The sequence below is a fragment of the Telopea speciosissima genome, chromosome 2 (assembly GCF_018873765.1).
Source record: "Telopea speciosissima isolate NSW1024214 ecotype Mountain lineage chromosome 2, Tspe_v1, whole genome shotgun sequence".
NCBI classification, from domain to species: Eukaryota; Viridiplantae; Streptophyta; class Magnoliopsida; order Proteales; family Proteaceae; genus Telopea; species Telopea speciosissima.
Window position 1 is genome coordinate 73,077,484 of NC_057917.1, and position 17,897 is coordinate 73,095,380.

Sequence of the window (17,897 nt, forward strand, 5' to 3'; positions counted from 1 at the left end):
GTAAATGAGAAACAAATCAACAGCTTTTAAACCCATGTCCAAACGTACCGATAACTTGGAAGAATTGGGGAAGGGAAAGACGCTGCGACGATGGGTCTCTGTGCACTGCTTAGGATAGCCCAATCTCTTCTATTATATGATACTGAATCGCCGCATTTCTTACCTACATAGTCAAACCGAACAGAGTGAGAGTGCAAAACAAACAATTGGTCATATCCAAAACAATCCTCAGAACGCAAAAATACTTGAACAGGTAGAAACCAGAGTTATCAGTCGTAAAAAGATCAGATACCGGAAAATAAAATAGAACAGTATTATTCTTTAGCAAAATGGCACATACCCAGATGGGTTTGAAGTCTTTCGACACTTGAGCGAGAGCTTCTTCTGTGAAGGCTATCAAATGTCCTCAATTTAGCATCTTTCTTAACGAATCTAGATATGGAAGCCATTGAAGAAGCCATGATAGGAAGAAGAAGAAGCTGAAGGGCAGGAAGAAGAAGAAATCATGCATTCATTGCCCAAGCAAGGAAGGCTTGAGAGAGACAGGGAGACAAACGGACAGAGGAGGGAGCGAGTGTGAGAAGCTCCTCGGGATGTGAGGTTACCACGTGTACAAGAAGCCATCCACGACCCATCGAGAGATTGACAAATATCTCCATGGGTCGTGGTAACCAATGAGCCGACTTGTCCAAAAGTCAAGATCATCCCCATGACCTTGACTCATGAAATTTCTACCAAAACAAAAAAAACTTATGAAATACTTCAGCACTCACCCTGTAATTCTACAAGCATTAAGAATAAGATGATCCCAGTTAACTTCAATAGCGAAAATCAAGTCTCTGTTGTTAGATTAAAGGGAAATTTACGAAACATCCCCTGAAAATGGATCGAAATTCAGATCATCCCTGAAATTTGAAAATGCTTAGATCACTCCCTGTATTAGAGCCTAATACTCAGATTACACCCTACCGTTAGTGATCCACCGTAAACGATGAAGTCAGCTACTTAAATATTTTTTAAAACCCTAAACTACCCTTGTGCAACGTAAAATTACAATATTACCTTTACAAAGGAAAACCCCCAAATTCGAATGTACTCCTCTTCGTTCTTCACTCTCTTCCTAAATGACCTGCAATTCCAAAACTGAAGTTCGCCGGAGTGAGAAAGACAACGAATTTGAAACATGGCTTGCCGAGATATACTCGAAAACCACTGACAAAGAGTCTGCCTACACTCACGCCCTTATTCAAGCACCCTTCTTCTTCAACCATCGGCTTCAATTTCTGAAGTTTACCGGAGAGAAGACAGGCATGAACAGACTTGCTTCTTCTTCAACCATCGGCTTCAATTTCTGAAGTTCGCCGGAGAGAAGACAGGCATGAACAGACTTGTTACGATCAAAGCCCACGAACTTGGGACCCTAACACTATCTCTGTTGTGGATGGGTGGAGAAGAAAATGGTTTTCTGCTCTTTAGCATTCTACCGAGAATTTTGGTGGTGAGTTTAATATGCCCAAAAGCTGGAGATTCAAAGGTTTGACAGATCTCAGAAGTGGGTTTCATTCCAAGAGATATTGGGTGTAATCAGTAAAACTTGATGAGATCGGCTCTTAGATCAGCGGAAAAATGCAAGCGAACTGTAATTCACCTTGAAATCAAAGCAAATCTAAAGCATCCTTGATGTTCCTCCCTTTTTTTTTTGCTTTTCCAAAAACCGAAATTCACCTCAGATGAAATCAAAGCAAATCTCCCACTGCCGCTGCTTTTTATTTTTTCTTTTTTTATTCTTCTCATTCTTCTTCCCTTCTCTATTCCGTGTTTTTTTATACATTTTTCTCCTCCCTTCCCTTCTTCTATCTTTGTAGCAGTAATGATGGCCCTGTTTTTGGGGGGTTTTTTTTTTCAGATTTGATTTCTGAAATTAATCTGAATCTGACCATCAGATTCAGTTGGTTTCTTAAGACTTATTTCACCCCTTTCGAAGGTCTTTCCTTCAGTCATGGTGAAGCTCAGAGCAGGCATGAAGATCTTTCTGATCTTGGCTTGCACAGATAGGTTCCTTAATGGGTTTTCTTCACCAAACAAGGGAAAAGTTGTTTAGGGATTTTTTTTTTTTTGGGTTTCACCGGCATCTGAGGCCGGGGTTATGGCCGTCGGATCTTGACGGTCATTGGCCGCCGGCCTCTGGTTCGGTCGCCCCAAGAGACCACGGTGGTGGTTATTAAAACCGTAAATGGGTTTTCTCCATTCTCATTCTTGGTTTAGCGATTTGGGGAAGAAGGAGAGGGAAAGGGTAGTATTATAAATTTAATTCTAAAGTTTTAGTATAAGACTAAAATAGTTTTTTTACAACAATAATTAACAGCAGACTAACACCGTTAGTATAGAGGGGGCAACCTGAGTATTTTCAAATTTTAAGGAATGATCTGAGTTTCAACCCATTTTCAAGTATGTTTCATAAATTTTCCTAGATTCAATAATAAGATGTTCTTAACTGTCAATAGCCCGAAGAATTTCGAAAGAATTGCCATTGTTTCTACGGGTGTCTTAACCACATGGACTCAAATCCTGAAAGATCACCGATTAAAGTTTGCATGGACTCAAATCTGAAAGATCACCGATTAAAATTTGAGAATGCACGATCCAAGCACGGATGCGGATATTTGAAAGACCTGTTCTCTTATTGTGTAGGAAGCCCATGGAAGCCCAAACAACAAAAACGAGATAGACAAATAGGAGTTGAAGTCTCCTAAACAAATCCAACTTGACTACTGGATTGCGCCCAAAATTATGATTTTGTCTCACACTCTTTGTCTTTTATGCTTAACTGGATACCCATATATACAAGATCATGGATCCAACGATTGATATTAAACAAAACACAAACAGGGTTTGGCTTTTAACATTCTGAAATAGAAACCTGAATCTTATGAATCCAAATAAAATAGATGGATATTGCAAAAACACTGAAAAAATCATTTACAGTCTTCCTTGGAGAAGGATCTAATTTTAAAAAAAAAAATTTAGGGTACATAATTCGAGCACTGAAAAACCACTTATGCCCGCTTGAAAGTCTTACTGGTGTTTCTGTTTTGATTATCGGCTGAGAAACAGTAAAACAGTTTTTTCATTTTCTGTGCTGAGAAACCATTTTTGACCCGCTTGGTAAATCATTTTTTTTTTTAAATTATTTTTAATTAACAAAATGATATGTTTGACATATTTTTCCAATTTTACAAAAGAGCATAGTGAACGAATATAGGAGTTTTTATCGGACACACTTTTCCAATTTTCAGTCAAGAAACGACAGAACATCAAAAGTCTTCCAGGGAGCATAAATTTTGATGTATGTTTCTAAAAACAGTCACAAAAAACACTTTGTTATCAAGCGATTTTTAGGTGTTTTTTCGTTTTTCAGAACGGAAAAACACCAAAAACTGTTTCTCGTAAGGTTATCAGGCGGGCTCTTAGATGTTCAATCCTCATTCCAAGGACCCCTGCAGCCCAAATCTTTTTGGTAAATTCACAACCCATAAGCAAGTGTCACATAGTTTCACTCACTTGGTTACATAATCCACAACTGTCTTACCTCCTTAGCCCAACTAACCACCAAGATTTACACAAAATCTCTTCAAACAAAACTAAATCCATAATGAGAATTTACATAAATTTTCGCCATCTATTATACCCACTTGATGATCTTAACACCGGGTCTACATCAAAATGCTTCCTAAGAAGAAGAAGAAGAGGCAAATGGAAGATGGGGGTTTTGATTTAAAGTTTGATTTATGTTTTACCTAAACTAAAGGGTAAAATTGAAATAAAAAATAATTGACGGTGAGAGTTTCTAACACAGTTTCGGTTAGATTGGATTTAGCCTTAAATATTGGAGGTATACACATGGTAGCACTGAGAAAATGCCACGTAGGGGGATCAGACTCCCCTCCAGCCGTGGTGGGAGCTGGTGGATCTAGCCCAGCAAAAACAGGGGGTTTGCCAGTGAAATGACCCAAACACTCTTATTTTTGCTGGGTTGGATCCTTCAGCTCCTGCCACGGCTAGAGGAGAATCGAATTCCATGTAAAGACAGAAGCAGCTTCTCCAGGGAGCCCAACACGCCCAGGGAGCATCCAGCCATGGGTTGTGTAGCACAGATCCTAAGTGTGCACCGAGATGTGTGCGGCACAGGCCAACCCTTGGATGCCCCCTGGGCGCTGCGTTCCCTGGAGAGGAGCCGGATCCAAATTTTATCCGGGTTGTACTGCACGCAGCTGTGTACTACAATTCTAAGTTCCCCTTCTTTTTTTGGGATAAAAATCCTGTACTACAAACTGGTGGGTCACCATTAGAAAATGACTAAAGATACTTACTCGCAGGAATTGAGTGAAGTAATCAACAACCATCCTTCCAAATTTTCCATTATTACATACCCAAACCCCATCCATAATAATCACAGAGAGAAAAAAACAAAGAAGTTATTTTACATTTCTTTTCAATGAATGTAACAGGTGTGTCTTGATATACAGGATTATATAGCCTTGGATCACAAAGAGAAACAATTGGATCTAACAGCTTTAACAGTGACCAGACTCGATGTCGACGGAGCCGTGGAAGAAAGAGTGATGTCCTCAAATTTACGGTGAGCTGAGGCTCTGGGGAGGTTCTCAGGGACTATAGTCTCCAATGAATTCATCCTCCATGGTGGGCACATCCTCTTCTCACTCCATTTCTGATCTCCTTTACCATTATTAATGAACTTTAACTCCTCAGTAGCAGCAATGGCACAATTATAATCATAATTGTTCACCACCAATGGTCCCATTTCAAAGCCAATGATCATGCAAGCCACACCCACAATTACTTGGTTTCTCCATGACCCACTTTCCTCCTTCCCTTGCCTTTGCCTAGATAAGCTTTTGTGCAACAGAAGAAGAAATATTATTGTTAATTTTCAGATAATACTGTAGGTCTTTCTAATGAACAATGGTTACAGAACAAAAATGGAGGTTTTATTTTCTGCTTACCTTGGAATTCGATTGATTCTTAATGGTGCAGAAGAAGAAGAAGAAGAAGAAGAAGAAGAAAGAAGAAGAGGAGGAGGAGGAGGGGAGATGTTGAGGCAGCAATTGATTAGAACAGCCATCACTTCCTTCTCTTCCTCTTCTTTCTGTGTTTGTTTCTTTAACCAATGAAGGATTTAAATAGATTGTTTTAGCTTCTAGAGGAAGAGGAAAAGGGAGGTGTAACTGTGTAAGGGGGTGGCCCATATGGCACGTGGCCCACCGTTGGGTAGTGCATGTATATATGGGCCAAGACAATGGTCAAAGCCTCAAAGGTCATTGCTTAACCCACGGGAGGTAGTTTACCTGAGAAAATTGCAACAGTGACCTTCTGTATGGTTGTGGACACGTGGCATGGTAGCCCCTTTCATCCTCCAATCAGTGATGCTTGATTGCTTATATTGCTTGCCGCCTAACAACACTTCTCTCCCAAAAAGCATGAAGTAATCATGTCTGACCTCTACTCTCTTCTCCAACAATTAGGGACTCCAACGTACATTGTGGACTAATTGAACCAGATTCTCTTAACCCATTGTAAAGAGAGAATTTCTTCATCCTTGTATACAACTCTCTTATTGGATTGGAGAAATAGTATTTCAGACTTTGAACAATAGGAAATGGAAGTTAATAATGATATCATTCTTCCCAAAATTCAATCATAACGTCAAATCAACAATAGTGAAAAAAAAAAAAAACTAAATCCCTGTATAATTTTCTTCTTCTTGGTCCCCCTTCTTCCCCCCCCCCCCCAAAAAAAAAAAAAAAAAAAAACTCCCCAAGTAGCATGATTTTACAGTACCCGATACCGTGTTTTATAACCCTACCGAGTTGAGAAAGTTAGCTCAATGCTCACCAAGGTTTAAGAACTCAGGATTAGTTTACCTGGGGTGGTTGGCTCTATGTTTTATCACCCTTGTAGAATGCATATGTCAATGTATTAACTTAAATCCATAATTAATTACACAAACCAGGGAGCTGTTAAGCCTTAAAATTTGTTTGATAAGACTTGCATCACATAAATCCTTGAGCTTTCCACATGAACAGATGTACACTTATATACTGTAACTATGTGTGTGTGTGTATTCAATATCACAACCAATAATCTCTTCTAAAACCTGAGCTCATTCAAAATCAGCTCTAGATCAATGTCACTCAGCTTGATACAACAATGCTGCAGTATTATTCCTAATATTAGTGTTCTCTTACATAGCTACCATCCTTCTTCCTACATGTAGTTCTTCCTCTATTGTGTTACTTTTGGAAAGGAAAGAATGCCATGCAGATGGGAGGATTAATCTTAGCCATAGCTAGAATGGCTGAAGGGAGAATCCATAGCCCATCCCCACATATCAACCCTGATGCAACTGCTGGAACCATCATACTAGCCCTCTTCTTGTCAAGCTTATGCCAAGCATACACAATCAAGCTCCCAACACACATATCAATGGCAAAGGAGGCTCCAATGAGAAAGGGTACTGCCATGGCCATTGGTAGTGGCACTAATTTCCCAATCTTGGGTGGGGAAAGGTCTCTTAGCAAGTTTGTCCCCACTGCAAATGCAAAGAAGCCATAACATAGCTGCAAGCAATGTCGGGGCAGAGCAGAGAAGCCTTCGACTCCAAGAATTGCCATGTTCCTATAGATTATTGCATATGGAGCTTTGAATTCTCCATTTGGGTCGCCGATGTCAAAGGTCTTATAGTAGAGAAAGAATGAAAGAGGACCTATAATGCAGCCTATGGCTGTTCCAACAACCTGACTCAGTATCATTGAGCGAGGGGATGTGAGAGTGAGATGTCCAGTCTTGAAATCTTGCATTAAATCGGCGGAGCTATGGACCACAGCTTTGATCAAACCACATCCAACAAGTGCAGCAACAACACCAGAGTCTTTCCCTACAAGGGCAGCAATAATAAAGAGGGCCACTTTCCCATAGTTGTAAGCCATGTTCATGTCTGTTAGACCAGTGCCATAAGCATTGCAGAAGCACAAAGATGGAGCAATAATGTAGGCCACTATGACAAAGTACCACTTCAGTTGGGGAAACATCATTGGGATCACAATGATGGAAACAATAGAGAAGAAGACGTATCCTACACCTGCAACCCATACTGGAATGCTCTCTCTCATGAAGAATTCATTTTTTCGAAGTTCATCTGAGCGTTGATTCTTCTGCTCTGCGATTGGAGATCAATAAACGATATCCAAATAAAGTTAAACAAGATTTTTTATGTTATAAGTAATTAACAACTAACATTTCAGCTTTCAGGGCAGTACCAGGCCAAGGTTAATTTTCTTCCAAAACCTAAATTGTAATGGAAAGGCCTCACATGAACTAATTGGAGTTAGTCTTGTGGTGGTTAATGCACCTATAGCTGAAGCATAGCTAAGAAACAGTTTTAAAATCTGAACCCAGCTACCCACATATTCAACTCAAGCTGAGAGGCATTGAGAACACAAATTTAGAAGAAATTTGGTCTAATAGCAACCAAGGCTGGCCAGATTTATTCTAAGTATTCTATTTGGGTCTATTTTACCTGGGTTGAGATTCTTCTTATTCAAACCCACACGAACGCTTCTACTGATAGTATACATTATCTTGAGAAAGTTGTAGAGCCCATCTCCTAATATGAGAGCAATTGCAATGAAAACCTATTCACAAACACATGATGGGATGAAAAGGCCAAGGTTCAGTTCAGTTGTCTCTAAACTGCATAAACAAGTATTAGTGCTGAAACTGAGAGAATAATGTGAAAAGACTGGCTCACAAACCTTGTAGCCGTTCAGACTCTTCATACTAGTTTCAGGTATAGTCTCTGGATACCAATCTCCTTTAAGTTTACTTATTAATGGCCACATCATACCCCATGAAATCACAGAGCCCAGAAGCAAAGATAGATTCACAAGATGGGAACAAATCATTCCTGCTCCAACATAAGTCATGTCGAAATCAAAGTAGAATCTGCAAAGCTCAAATAAGATGAGATGAATCAGCTAACAATCACGCAAATGAGAATTACTGGTAATGTTAGAAGGAGATGAATAATTCGCACGTTTGCTTCCAAGCTTGCAATCCAAAAGTAGGGAACTGTGAAAATCCACATTTTTGCTCTCCTCCTCCAGAGTAAAACCATTGAAAGAAACCCCATACGAAACTGATTGAAAAGAACTTCAAAAACCCATGAACTTGTTTCCTGGGAGAAAGTTTAAAATCAAAACTCGTCAGGTCTAAACATTGTATGGATTTAGATTCTAAGAGAAGAGTGGGAAAAACGACTGAGTACTTGGCAATCTTATCACCCTTGGGAGTATGGAAACCATTAATGAGAACTGCAGTTGCAGTGCCACTCGGATAAGCTAATTTGTAGTCAATTATCATGATCTGTGAAATAATGAAAAAATACAGGGTAAAAATTGGTAATCAAATTTAAAGATTGCAAATAGAATGTTAGAAGTACCTGCAAATAGAATGTTAGAAGTACCTCAAATACATTTCAAAGACTTCCCAATATCATCAATGAATAATAATAATAATAATTATAAGATAATAATGATATTATAATTAAAAAATATTATATTCAACCAATCATTTGAGAATTCATGATTTGAAGCAATACACCATATAAATGACATAAGTATTCCCTCTATAGTACCCTCTATAGTACGAAGTGTCTGAAATACCCTCAAACTCATGATTGTGTCTCATCCAACTCCCAATAAAAGTAGTGGATGGTTAAACTAGAAATCCCTTGCCCCAATGAGAATTGGATGAGACAAAATCATGAGATTGGAGACATTTCAGACATTCCATACTTTAGAAGAAGAAATTATGATATTTTCATAATTTAATTCCTCCATACCACAAACTCCCTTAAGTGATTAGTGTAGCAGATTTTATTTTTTTCTTTAATTATTATTATTATAACAACATTCACAAGAGTTGGCAACTTTGCAAGTTCACAACTTCCCACTTGTTAAGGAATTGATCAACATTTTGGTTGGATCTATTGAAAAGGGCTTTCACCTATCTTATTGGTTGACTTTCAACATAAAATGAGAATGCTATATGGATTAAAAGTATTTTTAAAGTTATGAAAAATTATAAGAATACCATCAGCCTTTATTATGTAATAATAAAGGGTAGTGGAATGTTTATAATTTCCTGTAACTTTGAACCATGATTTGATCCACATTACATACTCTTATAGCATTGAAAATCAACCATTGAGATAGATACATGATCCTGTATAACAAGGACTGACCCAATTCCAACATTTCTTGTCACATGACAACTATGAATTCTAAAAATTTCAAGTATCTTGGTGAACATTAATACTTTTTTCATAATAATGATAATAATATAATAATCAAAATGATAATATAGAACGCAAATTTGTTGTACACTATCCTGATCTAATTAGTTGATTGCGGTTAAAACTGTTATCATTCATGTCCATATTCCACAAACCTTGAAGCAAGTTCACTTTTATCTTTTTATCATTCAATACCTTCGCAACTTAGGTCAGCTTCTTAACAAATGTATGCTGGCCTAACCTATATTTGTAGTAAGTGGCAATTTCTGGCTACCCTAGCTAACCCACGCCGAGCATGAGGGCTTTTGGGTCAGGCATCTAGTTCAATCAACCTGGCGTGTGTGTGCATAGCATGCTATTTATGTCATACAGATATGGACCGAGTTTTCTTTCACCAAATTCCTTCCCCATGGGCAACAATACCATCAAATGACCAAGGGGAATGATAGTTTCAACCCCAAACAATAAGGGTGAGAGTTGTCCCATCACTAGTGGATAGTGGTGAGAAAATTCTTCCTTTTCCCTTGGAGAAAGAAAATTTTCATCTATATCTCATATGTTTAAGTGTAAACACCTAAATGGGTCCACATTGGAGTTCTTTACCCTTTCCCTTGCCAGTTTTTCTCAATCTTTTTTTACTCCATCATGTAATTTTCTAAAGACATCTAGTAAATTATCAAATAATTTGTAATTTTTTTTGGTCCTTTTAGTTGAACACATTTTTTCTCTTCTATGAGAGTTAAATCTATTATTTCACATGTGCATTCGAAAAATGTACAAGACAATGATAACCCTTGAAATGATACAATGGGATTAGATTTGACACTTAAAAATGAAATGTGACATATTTAAACCATTTTTTAGATATTCAACAGTCAGAATTGCCACATAACGGATCAACTAATCATCCCACCAGTTTTGTTATTGGGCTAACAACCACAAAAACTTTCACCTCAATACTATATACAATATTTATTTTCAAAATAAATTGAAACTGACTTACCATGATGTCGTTTTCAAGAATTATCATTGTTTTGCACATTTTTCAAATACCATGTGAAACGATATGATTTATTCTCGTTGAAAAAAAAATGTCTGATACTAAAAGGGGAAAAATATAAAATTACAATAACTTTTTATCAACTTTGGTTACAACATGGATGGGAGTGTAATGATGATACAAGGCTCCAACCATGAGTCACATCGCCTTATATATGGTTGAAAAAAACTTGGTATATGTATACAAGAGGGTGGACCTCAACGCAACGATAAGGTTGCTCCATTACTACCTAGTAGTTGTGGGTTTGAATCGAAAAACAACCTTATGGGTGGAGGGGGGTAAGGCTGCATACATTATGATCCTCCCCGACCCCAGAGTTGGGGGGGGGGGGGAGAGGAGCATTGTGCAAGGGATACACCATTCATATATATAGTTTTCTTTCACCCACGCAAAAACGATGATGTGACTTTATGATTGGACTCCTGTGTCATTATAATTCCCACCTTTTATTGTACAAAGTCAAAAATACCCCTCCCAATATAATCAAAGGGTTCAGATCTCCACGGTGAGGAGATTCTAATGAGGAGAAGTTAGGTCCTATAAATTATACCATAATATGATATATACTTAGGAAGTGCACAGCTACTAGCTAATCAGTATTGTTAATAGTAAGTGGGATTATGCCTTCCAAGTAATAAGTTTTGTCATTAGACATACTATACAAGCACATATATGTAATCAATCCAACCATATGCTTGTACATAAAGTCAAACACAAATCGCTAGACATTCTTATCCGACCAACTTGATTAATTACCTTAATCGAATTGGTTAGTGTTGATTCCAATCCAAATCGGTTGGAATCAACCAGAAAATGGGTTAGAATCCGTGGGAATCAGTTGGATCGATACCGACCGATTCTGATCTGATTCCAAATCGACCAATTCACCGATTCATTTCCCAATTCTTAAAACCATGTTAATTACCATTCACTAGTGTGCATATACCAGATTATCAAGTACTTGTATGGGAATAACATGTTAAAATGAGGGAAGTGTAGAGGACAACTTTAATACATCTATAGATTGGAAGTTCTATTCACTTTTCAGCTGCCCTATTGGGTTGAGTTTTCCAGCGGCCCAGCCCTGTCCAGAACAGGCTTCCAGGGCTTTCCACTGTCTCTAATTTGTCAAGCTCAATTAGGTGTGGCAGAGTAGGTTAGCCTTAAATCTACCCTTGCCCTCTAAGGGATGCAATGGGTATTTTTCCTTTAGTAAGAGTATGAATTTGTACTTACCAAAATTTCATATTATATGGTAGGTAAACAGGTAAGACTGGTAAACCCCAAAAGGAACAGAATTAGGCTTTAAACCTTTATAAGTTTAAGGAGTGGGGTTGGGGAAATGGGTTATAAGTTAGATGGTAGGTATCCTTTTACCCTACCACCTTTTGGTAAGGAAATGGTTCATAGATTAGATGGTAGGTATCCTTCCTATCCTTACCTACCTTTTGATAAGACTACATTACCCTTGCCAGTTAACACCTCCCCTAAGTTCAATCTGGCGATGGGCCTGATTGCTCGTCGATTCGAGTTCAATAGGGATGGAATTTTTGTTTTTCATGAGGGATAGGGCAGTCATTTTACCACATAATGTGTCTCGGTCAGGAGCTCTACCCCTTAAGTCTTTTATACATAGTGTTATTGAGACTGATAGAAGCTGGTTCGATTTGGATTTGGGTTTTTCTAAAACCGGTAGAAATTGAAACTGACTAGACCGACCAAAACTAGATTGAAACTAATTAGAAACCAATATACATACATGGAAAACCAAAACCGAACCGAATCAAATAAATCCAATAATAAATCGATAATAACTCGGCAGAAATCGGGACCAAAACCAACCTTACTGGTTTAGCTTCAATTAGTCTAAATTCTAATTCAACTCAACCAAAACCAGACAATCCGACCAGTTATCACCCCTAATGAGGAGTGGCAAAATAAAATAGGGTACTCAGTCGGCTCCAGACAACTTTTTCCTTTATTTTATTTTTTGAGATCCTCATGAATAAAATATGTTTGGAAAAGAAAAAGCTGCTGAGCGCGAGTTTCCTTAGCTAGGCCCAGGCTCGCCCTGACCTTGACTCAAAGCCTAAATACCCTGACCCTAACCTTGACCCTGACAGGCCAAACCCAGCCCAAGCCCGCCCTAATTGGGTCGGGCTTGACCTATTGGCCCTGACCTTGACCCTGGCTCTGGCCTGCAATAAACAAATTAAAATAACAAATGTAAGAACGATGTGAAAGAGGAGGCTTGAACCCAAGACCACCTCCGAGTAGCAAAGCTTTTATGGACCACAAACTACCAAGAACACTAGGCACTTGCTTGCGTGTATATCAACTTCTATTTTTTAATAAATAAAGAATTTTCTTCAGGGCCAAAATCAGGGTCAAAAACTAGGATTGAGCTGAGCCCGAGGTCTCAACCCTGACCCGACCCTGACTCAGGGCCAGGAATTTCTGGCCCTAACCCGCCCTCAGGGCTAGAAATCTTAGCCCAGGCCTTTCGGGCTCAGGGCTGACCAGGGCGGGTTCGGGCCGACAGGACCAAACCTCCGGCCCTATAGTACACTGTCCCTAAACCCACAGGGGCAGGCAAAATGACCGCTGCACCCAGGAAATTCTGCCTTTCCAAAGGAGCAAACAGAGTCTAGAATTGCTATGGGCTCTGGGTTGGCACAGTAACCCACATGACCATTCACATGTGGGCGAGAGAATCCAGAATTGTTATGGGCTCTGTGGGTTGGCACAGTAGCCCACATGACCATTCACATGGAGCTAGCTGCTAGCAGAAAGAAAGAGAATACTAGCAGAGACTCTGCCAGAGATGATGGCAGACAAGGAATGGAAGCAAAGATTACCTTTCGGAGAGGGACTAAGGCCAAGAGCCCAACAAAGGCAGAAACGAAAAGATAACCAGTCATCCACCCAATCCCAGGTTCTTTGTAGCTCCACTGAGTGTTCCCTTCTGTATTAACCCCAGCCAGTTCATATGTCTTCTTGTTCATTCCCAACAGGTATGATCCAAACCCACCTGCAAAACAAACTTAATTTTAGAGAAATCTTCAAATACAGAAGAAAGATAGAAGAAGAAGAATGAATGAATGAATGAAGCTTAATAAATTAACCTGACATAGCAATGGTATAACATGCAACCGCACAAGTCTGGATGACTGTGTTTTCTTGGCGTGTGAAGGGAACAGAGACAAATCCAGCCTTGTGAAGCACCTTCGTCCATCCCTTAATTGAAACAAAGGCAAGAAGAGCTGCAGAGACATTAAGATTTGGAACTAAGCCTGTGGTGAGGTTTAGCTTCATTATTATGACACTGTAGAGCGACCCTATCATCAAGCTCGCAATTAACCCACGTGCTGTTATCTGTTTTCTCCATGGTGGGAGTCTCTTCCACTCTTCTTCTTCTTCTTCTCTTGCTCTTGCTTCCTCCATCTGCTGTTGCTGCTCTTCAGTTAAATCCCCTTTTGCTATCTCTTTCTTCTCTTCTGATTCTTCTTTCCTCATATTGGACTTGTTAATTATCTGAAACCAAAGCCACTTATTCAGAAAAAACTTAGAAACCCAGGAATTATTTTTGACAAAAAGAAAGAACTGAATATCTCAATCTAATTCTTACCTCAATCTAATTCTTCTTTTTTATCTGTAGAATAGAACAAGACCCAAAAAAAATAAACTCCTCTGTTTTAGTTTAACTCCAATCGAAAGCTTTATTTCTTCTTCTTCGATCTACTCAACTAATGATCATCAGGGAACACACGTTTAACGGCTATTTAATCTCATAAGTTTAGATTGAATCAGATAAAGGCAGCCGAAAGTAGAAGCATATGTGTATATATAAATATGAGAATATGACAGAGGGAGACATGAACTTGTTACTAACATTTCTTTGAGAAGGGATCAGTTCCATTACTTTCATCTCCATCCATCCAATCTCTCAAGGGTTGGGGGGCCTTTCAAAATAAGGTCCCTTCACTTGTTATCCCTGTGGATTGAATCCACTATGGTGGGTTACCATCCATTGATGGAATGTTTTTGTGTCCTTCAGAAGCCTTTCGATTCTTCTCTGTTCTGGAGAGAGGGAGCTGAGATAGATAGAGATAGGAAAATGATTGAACGTTGACGACAGGTTCGGCTCTCAAAGATATTGACGGAGATGAGAAGGGGTATCATTTCTTTTTGTCAATCAAATGGGCAGTTGGGCACTAATTTTCGATCCATTGGAGTATTAGACGACTTCATGTGCCTTCCACCGAGTTCATTGTAGGGTTGGGTCCCAGTCTTCCTATGTAGTAAGACCTACTTTATAGTTTATATGTGAGGTGTGCGTAGGGGGCACACTGTACAACGTAGAGAGGGATAATTACTCCGGCGAGAGTCCACCTCTATCATTGGCTGCCGCTTAAAGCCTTTTGCCCGTAGCCACGAAACGTGGACGTGGCACATCTAAATTCTGGGCCCACTGTACCGTTGAATATTAAATTGACAACCACAACGAGCCTACTTTATCCGATACCAACACGTGGAGATTACATAATTTTATTTTTTTTTGGAATTGAAGACCTTTAAAAAAATAAAAGAGGGGCAGGGCAGGGGCGGGGGGAACTCATGACCGGGGAAATCATGACCTCTTATGTGAGGAGTTGGTCTTTTGCCAATTGAGCGGACCTTTGGGATAAGATTACATTATATTGAAATTTGGACCGAATTTTTGTCTACCCACAGTGAATGAATGGGATCCCATTCACCTCAGAGTGGGAAAAGGTATCGGGAAAGATATTTTTTGACATAAATACAAACTCAATTCTCCAAACAATGAAAGTGACAAAACTAAGAGGGTTGGTTGAAGAGGGTATGAGTTACTTGGTAAGTTCAATTGGTTCGACCATCTACCTTGGCTATCTAGATTCGACCCTCAAAATATCCTTTCGAGATTCTCTAGTGTTGCAGAATTACCACTAAAAACAAATGGATCATTATCCTCTCAGGTTCCTTGCTTGATACAGTTGTTCGGTTCCTCTCATCGGGAGGCAGAAAATGATGACCTAACCCCTTGCCCGAATACACTGTCCTAGTGAGGTTAAATTGTCATTTCCGCCCCCTTATGAGAGGAACTAGACAACCGTATATACCAGGCAGCGAACCTGAGAGGAAAAAAATTCAAAACAAACGATTGGTTCTACAAATAGGATGAACCTGAAGGTCCTGAACCCATTCTGTGAAGCAACAGTTGGTTGAGGAACTTGGTCTCCATGAAACAAATGACCATGTCATTAGATCTTGATACGATATCGAGACCATATTGCAGAATGTGTGCGTCAAAGGAGCACAAAGATTAGTGTGTTTGGATGGAAAGAATTGAAAAGGAAAAGCTTTGTAGAGAAAGTAGTCCACCCTCGACACTATCGCCATAGATTCTAGTCTCAAGAAGAAGGTAAAGTATGATCTTGAGTCGTTTCTCAAATCCAAGCAGTACTACCATTGGCTTGGCCACGTCTAGAAGTGGAACTACCTGTCATATGGGCCATCGAGCTTCATAGCCACCATGGCCAAGTTTCTCTTTGACAATGTGTACGATGTTGATCTTTCCAAAGCATAGGGTGGGATGTGGGGCAAAAGGATTGCAAGGGTGGGCGGGAGGATTGCAGGTGTGGGAGGAAGGGTTGGGAGATTGTAGGGGTGTTAAAAAAAACCTTGGCCAGCTCGAGCCCACCCTGAGCTCGGATAAGGTCGAGTTAGGTATGGGTTTAACACAAGGTCAGGTTGGGTTTAACATTTCTCTGGCCCAAGCCGGGCCGGTCTTGGACTGGGTTGAGATCTCGGGCTAGGCCGGGTTGAGGGTTTGTTAGGCCCTGATAAGGTTTGGTCTGAGTTAAAAGACCTTAGGGTTGATGGCAAGCATGGCCCAGCCTGACCCGTTGACACCCCTAAGGGATTGCAGGTCTGGGTAGGGTTGCAGAAAGGGTGGATATGGTGATCAGAGAAGGCAGGGTAAAGGAAGTAAAGAGTAAAATGGTAAAAAAATTACATGGTTGAGAAGAATCACTCTTTTGGATAGTTTCGTAAACCGAAACCTAATGATGTGTGCGTCAAAAAAAGAAGAATTAAAAAACAATAATAATAATAATACGAGGAGAGAGATAGACACATAACATAATCATTGCATCATTGTGTTTTTTTTTCTTTTTTTTTTCTTGACATCCAATCATGGTTTTAGTGCACAGTATCGAAACAGATAAATTTGCCCTTGATGACACGATATCGACATGGTATTGATATCGGTCACTTGCGAAACTGGTACGTATCGTTGATACAATACCGATACATCAAATCATGCATCCAATCGTTGCCTAAACGAGAAATTTTATAAAGAAAACCTAATGGGTGTAATTAGGGGTGTCAATTCCAGGCCCGACACGTTTAATAACCCCTAGACGAACCTCTTAAAGTGTCGACCCCCCCACACCCACAAAAAAGCGGTCTCGGTGTGGGGTCCTAGCCCGTTGGGCACCCTACCGAACAGACCGTTTTCGGGCCCGACCGAGCCCGCCCAGTTAGAGCCCAACCTAGCCTGACCCTTTAAGCAAACCACCATCCATTAATCCATTTAGCCCACCTGATAACCCTCTCTCTCTTTTCCTATTTAACTCCTTAAAATGATTAGCCCATTAAACCCAAATTAATGGGCAATTCAATTTATGGGTTTCCTTAACTCAGAAAAATTGTTATATTCTTCTCCATTAAGCTTTTCATTTCATAGATTCAGAAACAAACATATACAAAAGGGCGAGGGGGGGTGTCTTGCTCCAAATTGGTGTCCGTTGAATATCAGATGGAAGAACCTGCTAGTTAAATGAATCAAAGCAAGCATTAGTCCAGCAGAATCAAAGATTTTAAAGAGAAAACAAATAGCAGGATGAACCCAATACCGTCAATGATGATTGAGCTGATAAGCATAAGCACTTCATAGATTTGAGTTAATTATAATTACAAAAAGAAATAAATCAGTAAATAAAAACTAATAAACATAAGTTTAGGAAAAGATTATGGTTTGAAAAATTGGGCTTGGATTTTGGTCTTGAATGTGTTTTGGTGGAAACCCATTTCCTTTCTCTTCATTTTTTTGAAGTAGGAATTTAATTTTGTTAAAGCCTGATTAAGACATGGGTAAGGCCCGATGAAGAGTTAAATAGGCCCACAACCCGGTTAAGGTCCTATTAAAGCCCGATTTTAGTACTCGATTAAAGATCGACACCGACCGAGTCCATCTAGGCCCGAACCGAATACTTAAACGGTCGGACAGGATGCAGCCTGCACAATTGGTGAGGCTCGGCTAGGCCCGACCAAACCCAACCGAGCCCAACCGATTGACACCCCTAGGTGTGATATAGGGAGAAAGTTCTCTATACGGGAGTGTGGCCTGTGCCAGCACTCCTATGAGTCTATCTCTCTCCT

General features: G+C 39.6%; 3 protein-coding genes across 10 annotated transcripts in view; all 3 read right to left on the reverse strand.

Annotated features, from left to right (window-relative positions):
- The window catches only part of LOC122650105 (sodium/pyruvate cotransporter BASS2, chloroplastic-like), a 24,622-nt gene extending 24,148 nt beyond the window's left edge, over positions 1–474 (reverse strand). The window contains exons 1-2 of the mRNA XM_043843406.1: positions 341–474; positions 49–163 (exon numbers count right to left, since the gene is read on the reverse strand). Of these exons, the coding sequence (XP_043699341.1) occupies positions 49–163; positions 341–461 (236 nt within the window). The 5' untranslated portion in view covers positions 462–474. The remainder of the gene's footprint in view (positions 1–48; positions 164–340) is intronic.
- Positions 1–14,314, reverse strand: part of LOC122650102 (metal-nicotianamine transporter YSL2-like) — a 22,223-nt gene extending 7,909 nt beyond the window's left edge. The window contains exons 1-8 of one of the 2 annotated variants that reach the window (XM_043843404.1): positions 14,309–14,314; positions 13,559–13,955; positions 13,292–13,464; positions 8,345–8,442; positions 8,114–8,254; positions 7,833–8,022; positions 7,598–7,712; positions 6,316–7,237 (exon numbers count right to left, since the gene is read on the reverse strand). In XM_043843404.1, the coding sequence (XP_043699339.1) occupies positions 6,316–7,237; positions 7,598–7,712; positions 7,833–8,022; positions 8,114–8,254; positions 8,345–8,442; positions 13,292–13,464; positions 13,559–13,949 (2,030 nt within the window). In that variant the 5' untranslated portion in view covers positions 13,950–13,955; positions 14,309–14,314. Of the gene's footprint in view, positions 1–6,036; positions 7,238–7,597; positions 7,713–7,832; positions 8,023–8,113; positions 8,255–8,344; positions 8,443–13,291; positions 13,465–13,558; positions 13,956–14,308 lie in introns of those variants that run through there. The other variant, XM_043843403.1, reaches the window with a different exon arrangement.
- LOC122650107 lies at positions 4,459–5,194 on the reverse strand. 7 transcript variants are annotated; one of them, XM_043843413.1, is made up of 3 exons: positions 5,095–5,186; positions 5,025–5,064; positions 4,459–4,913 (listed from the first exon to the last, which is right to left on the reverse strand). In XM_043843413.1, exons 1-3 carry the CDS (start codon positions 5,141–5,143, stop codon positions 4,544–4,546), a joined length of 459 nt encoding a protein of 152 aa, XP_043699348.1. In that variant the 5' UTR covers positions 5,144–5,186; the 3' UTR covers positions 4,459–4,543. The 7 variants fall into 7 exon arrangements, with proteins under 7 accessions (XP_043699348.1, XP_043699347.1, XP_043699349.1 ...); XM_043843412.1 differs by having other exon boundaries at positions 4,459–4,916; XM_043843414.1 differs by having other exon boundaries at positions 4,459–4,916; positions 5,025–5,058; positions 5,095–5,182.
- Positions 14,315–17,897: the final 3,583 nt, after the last annotated feature.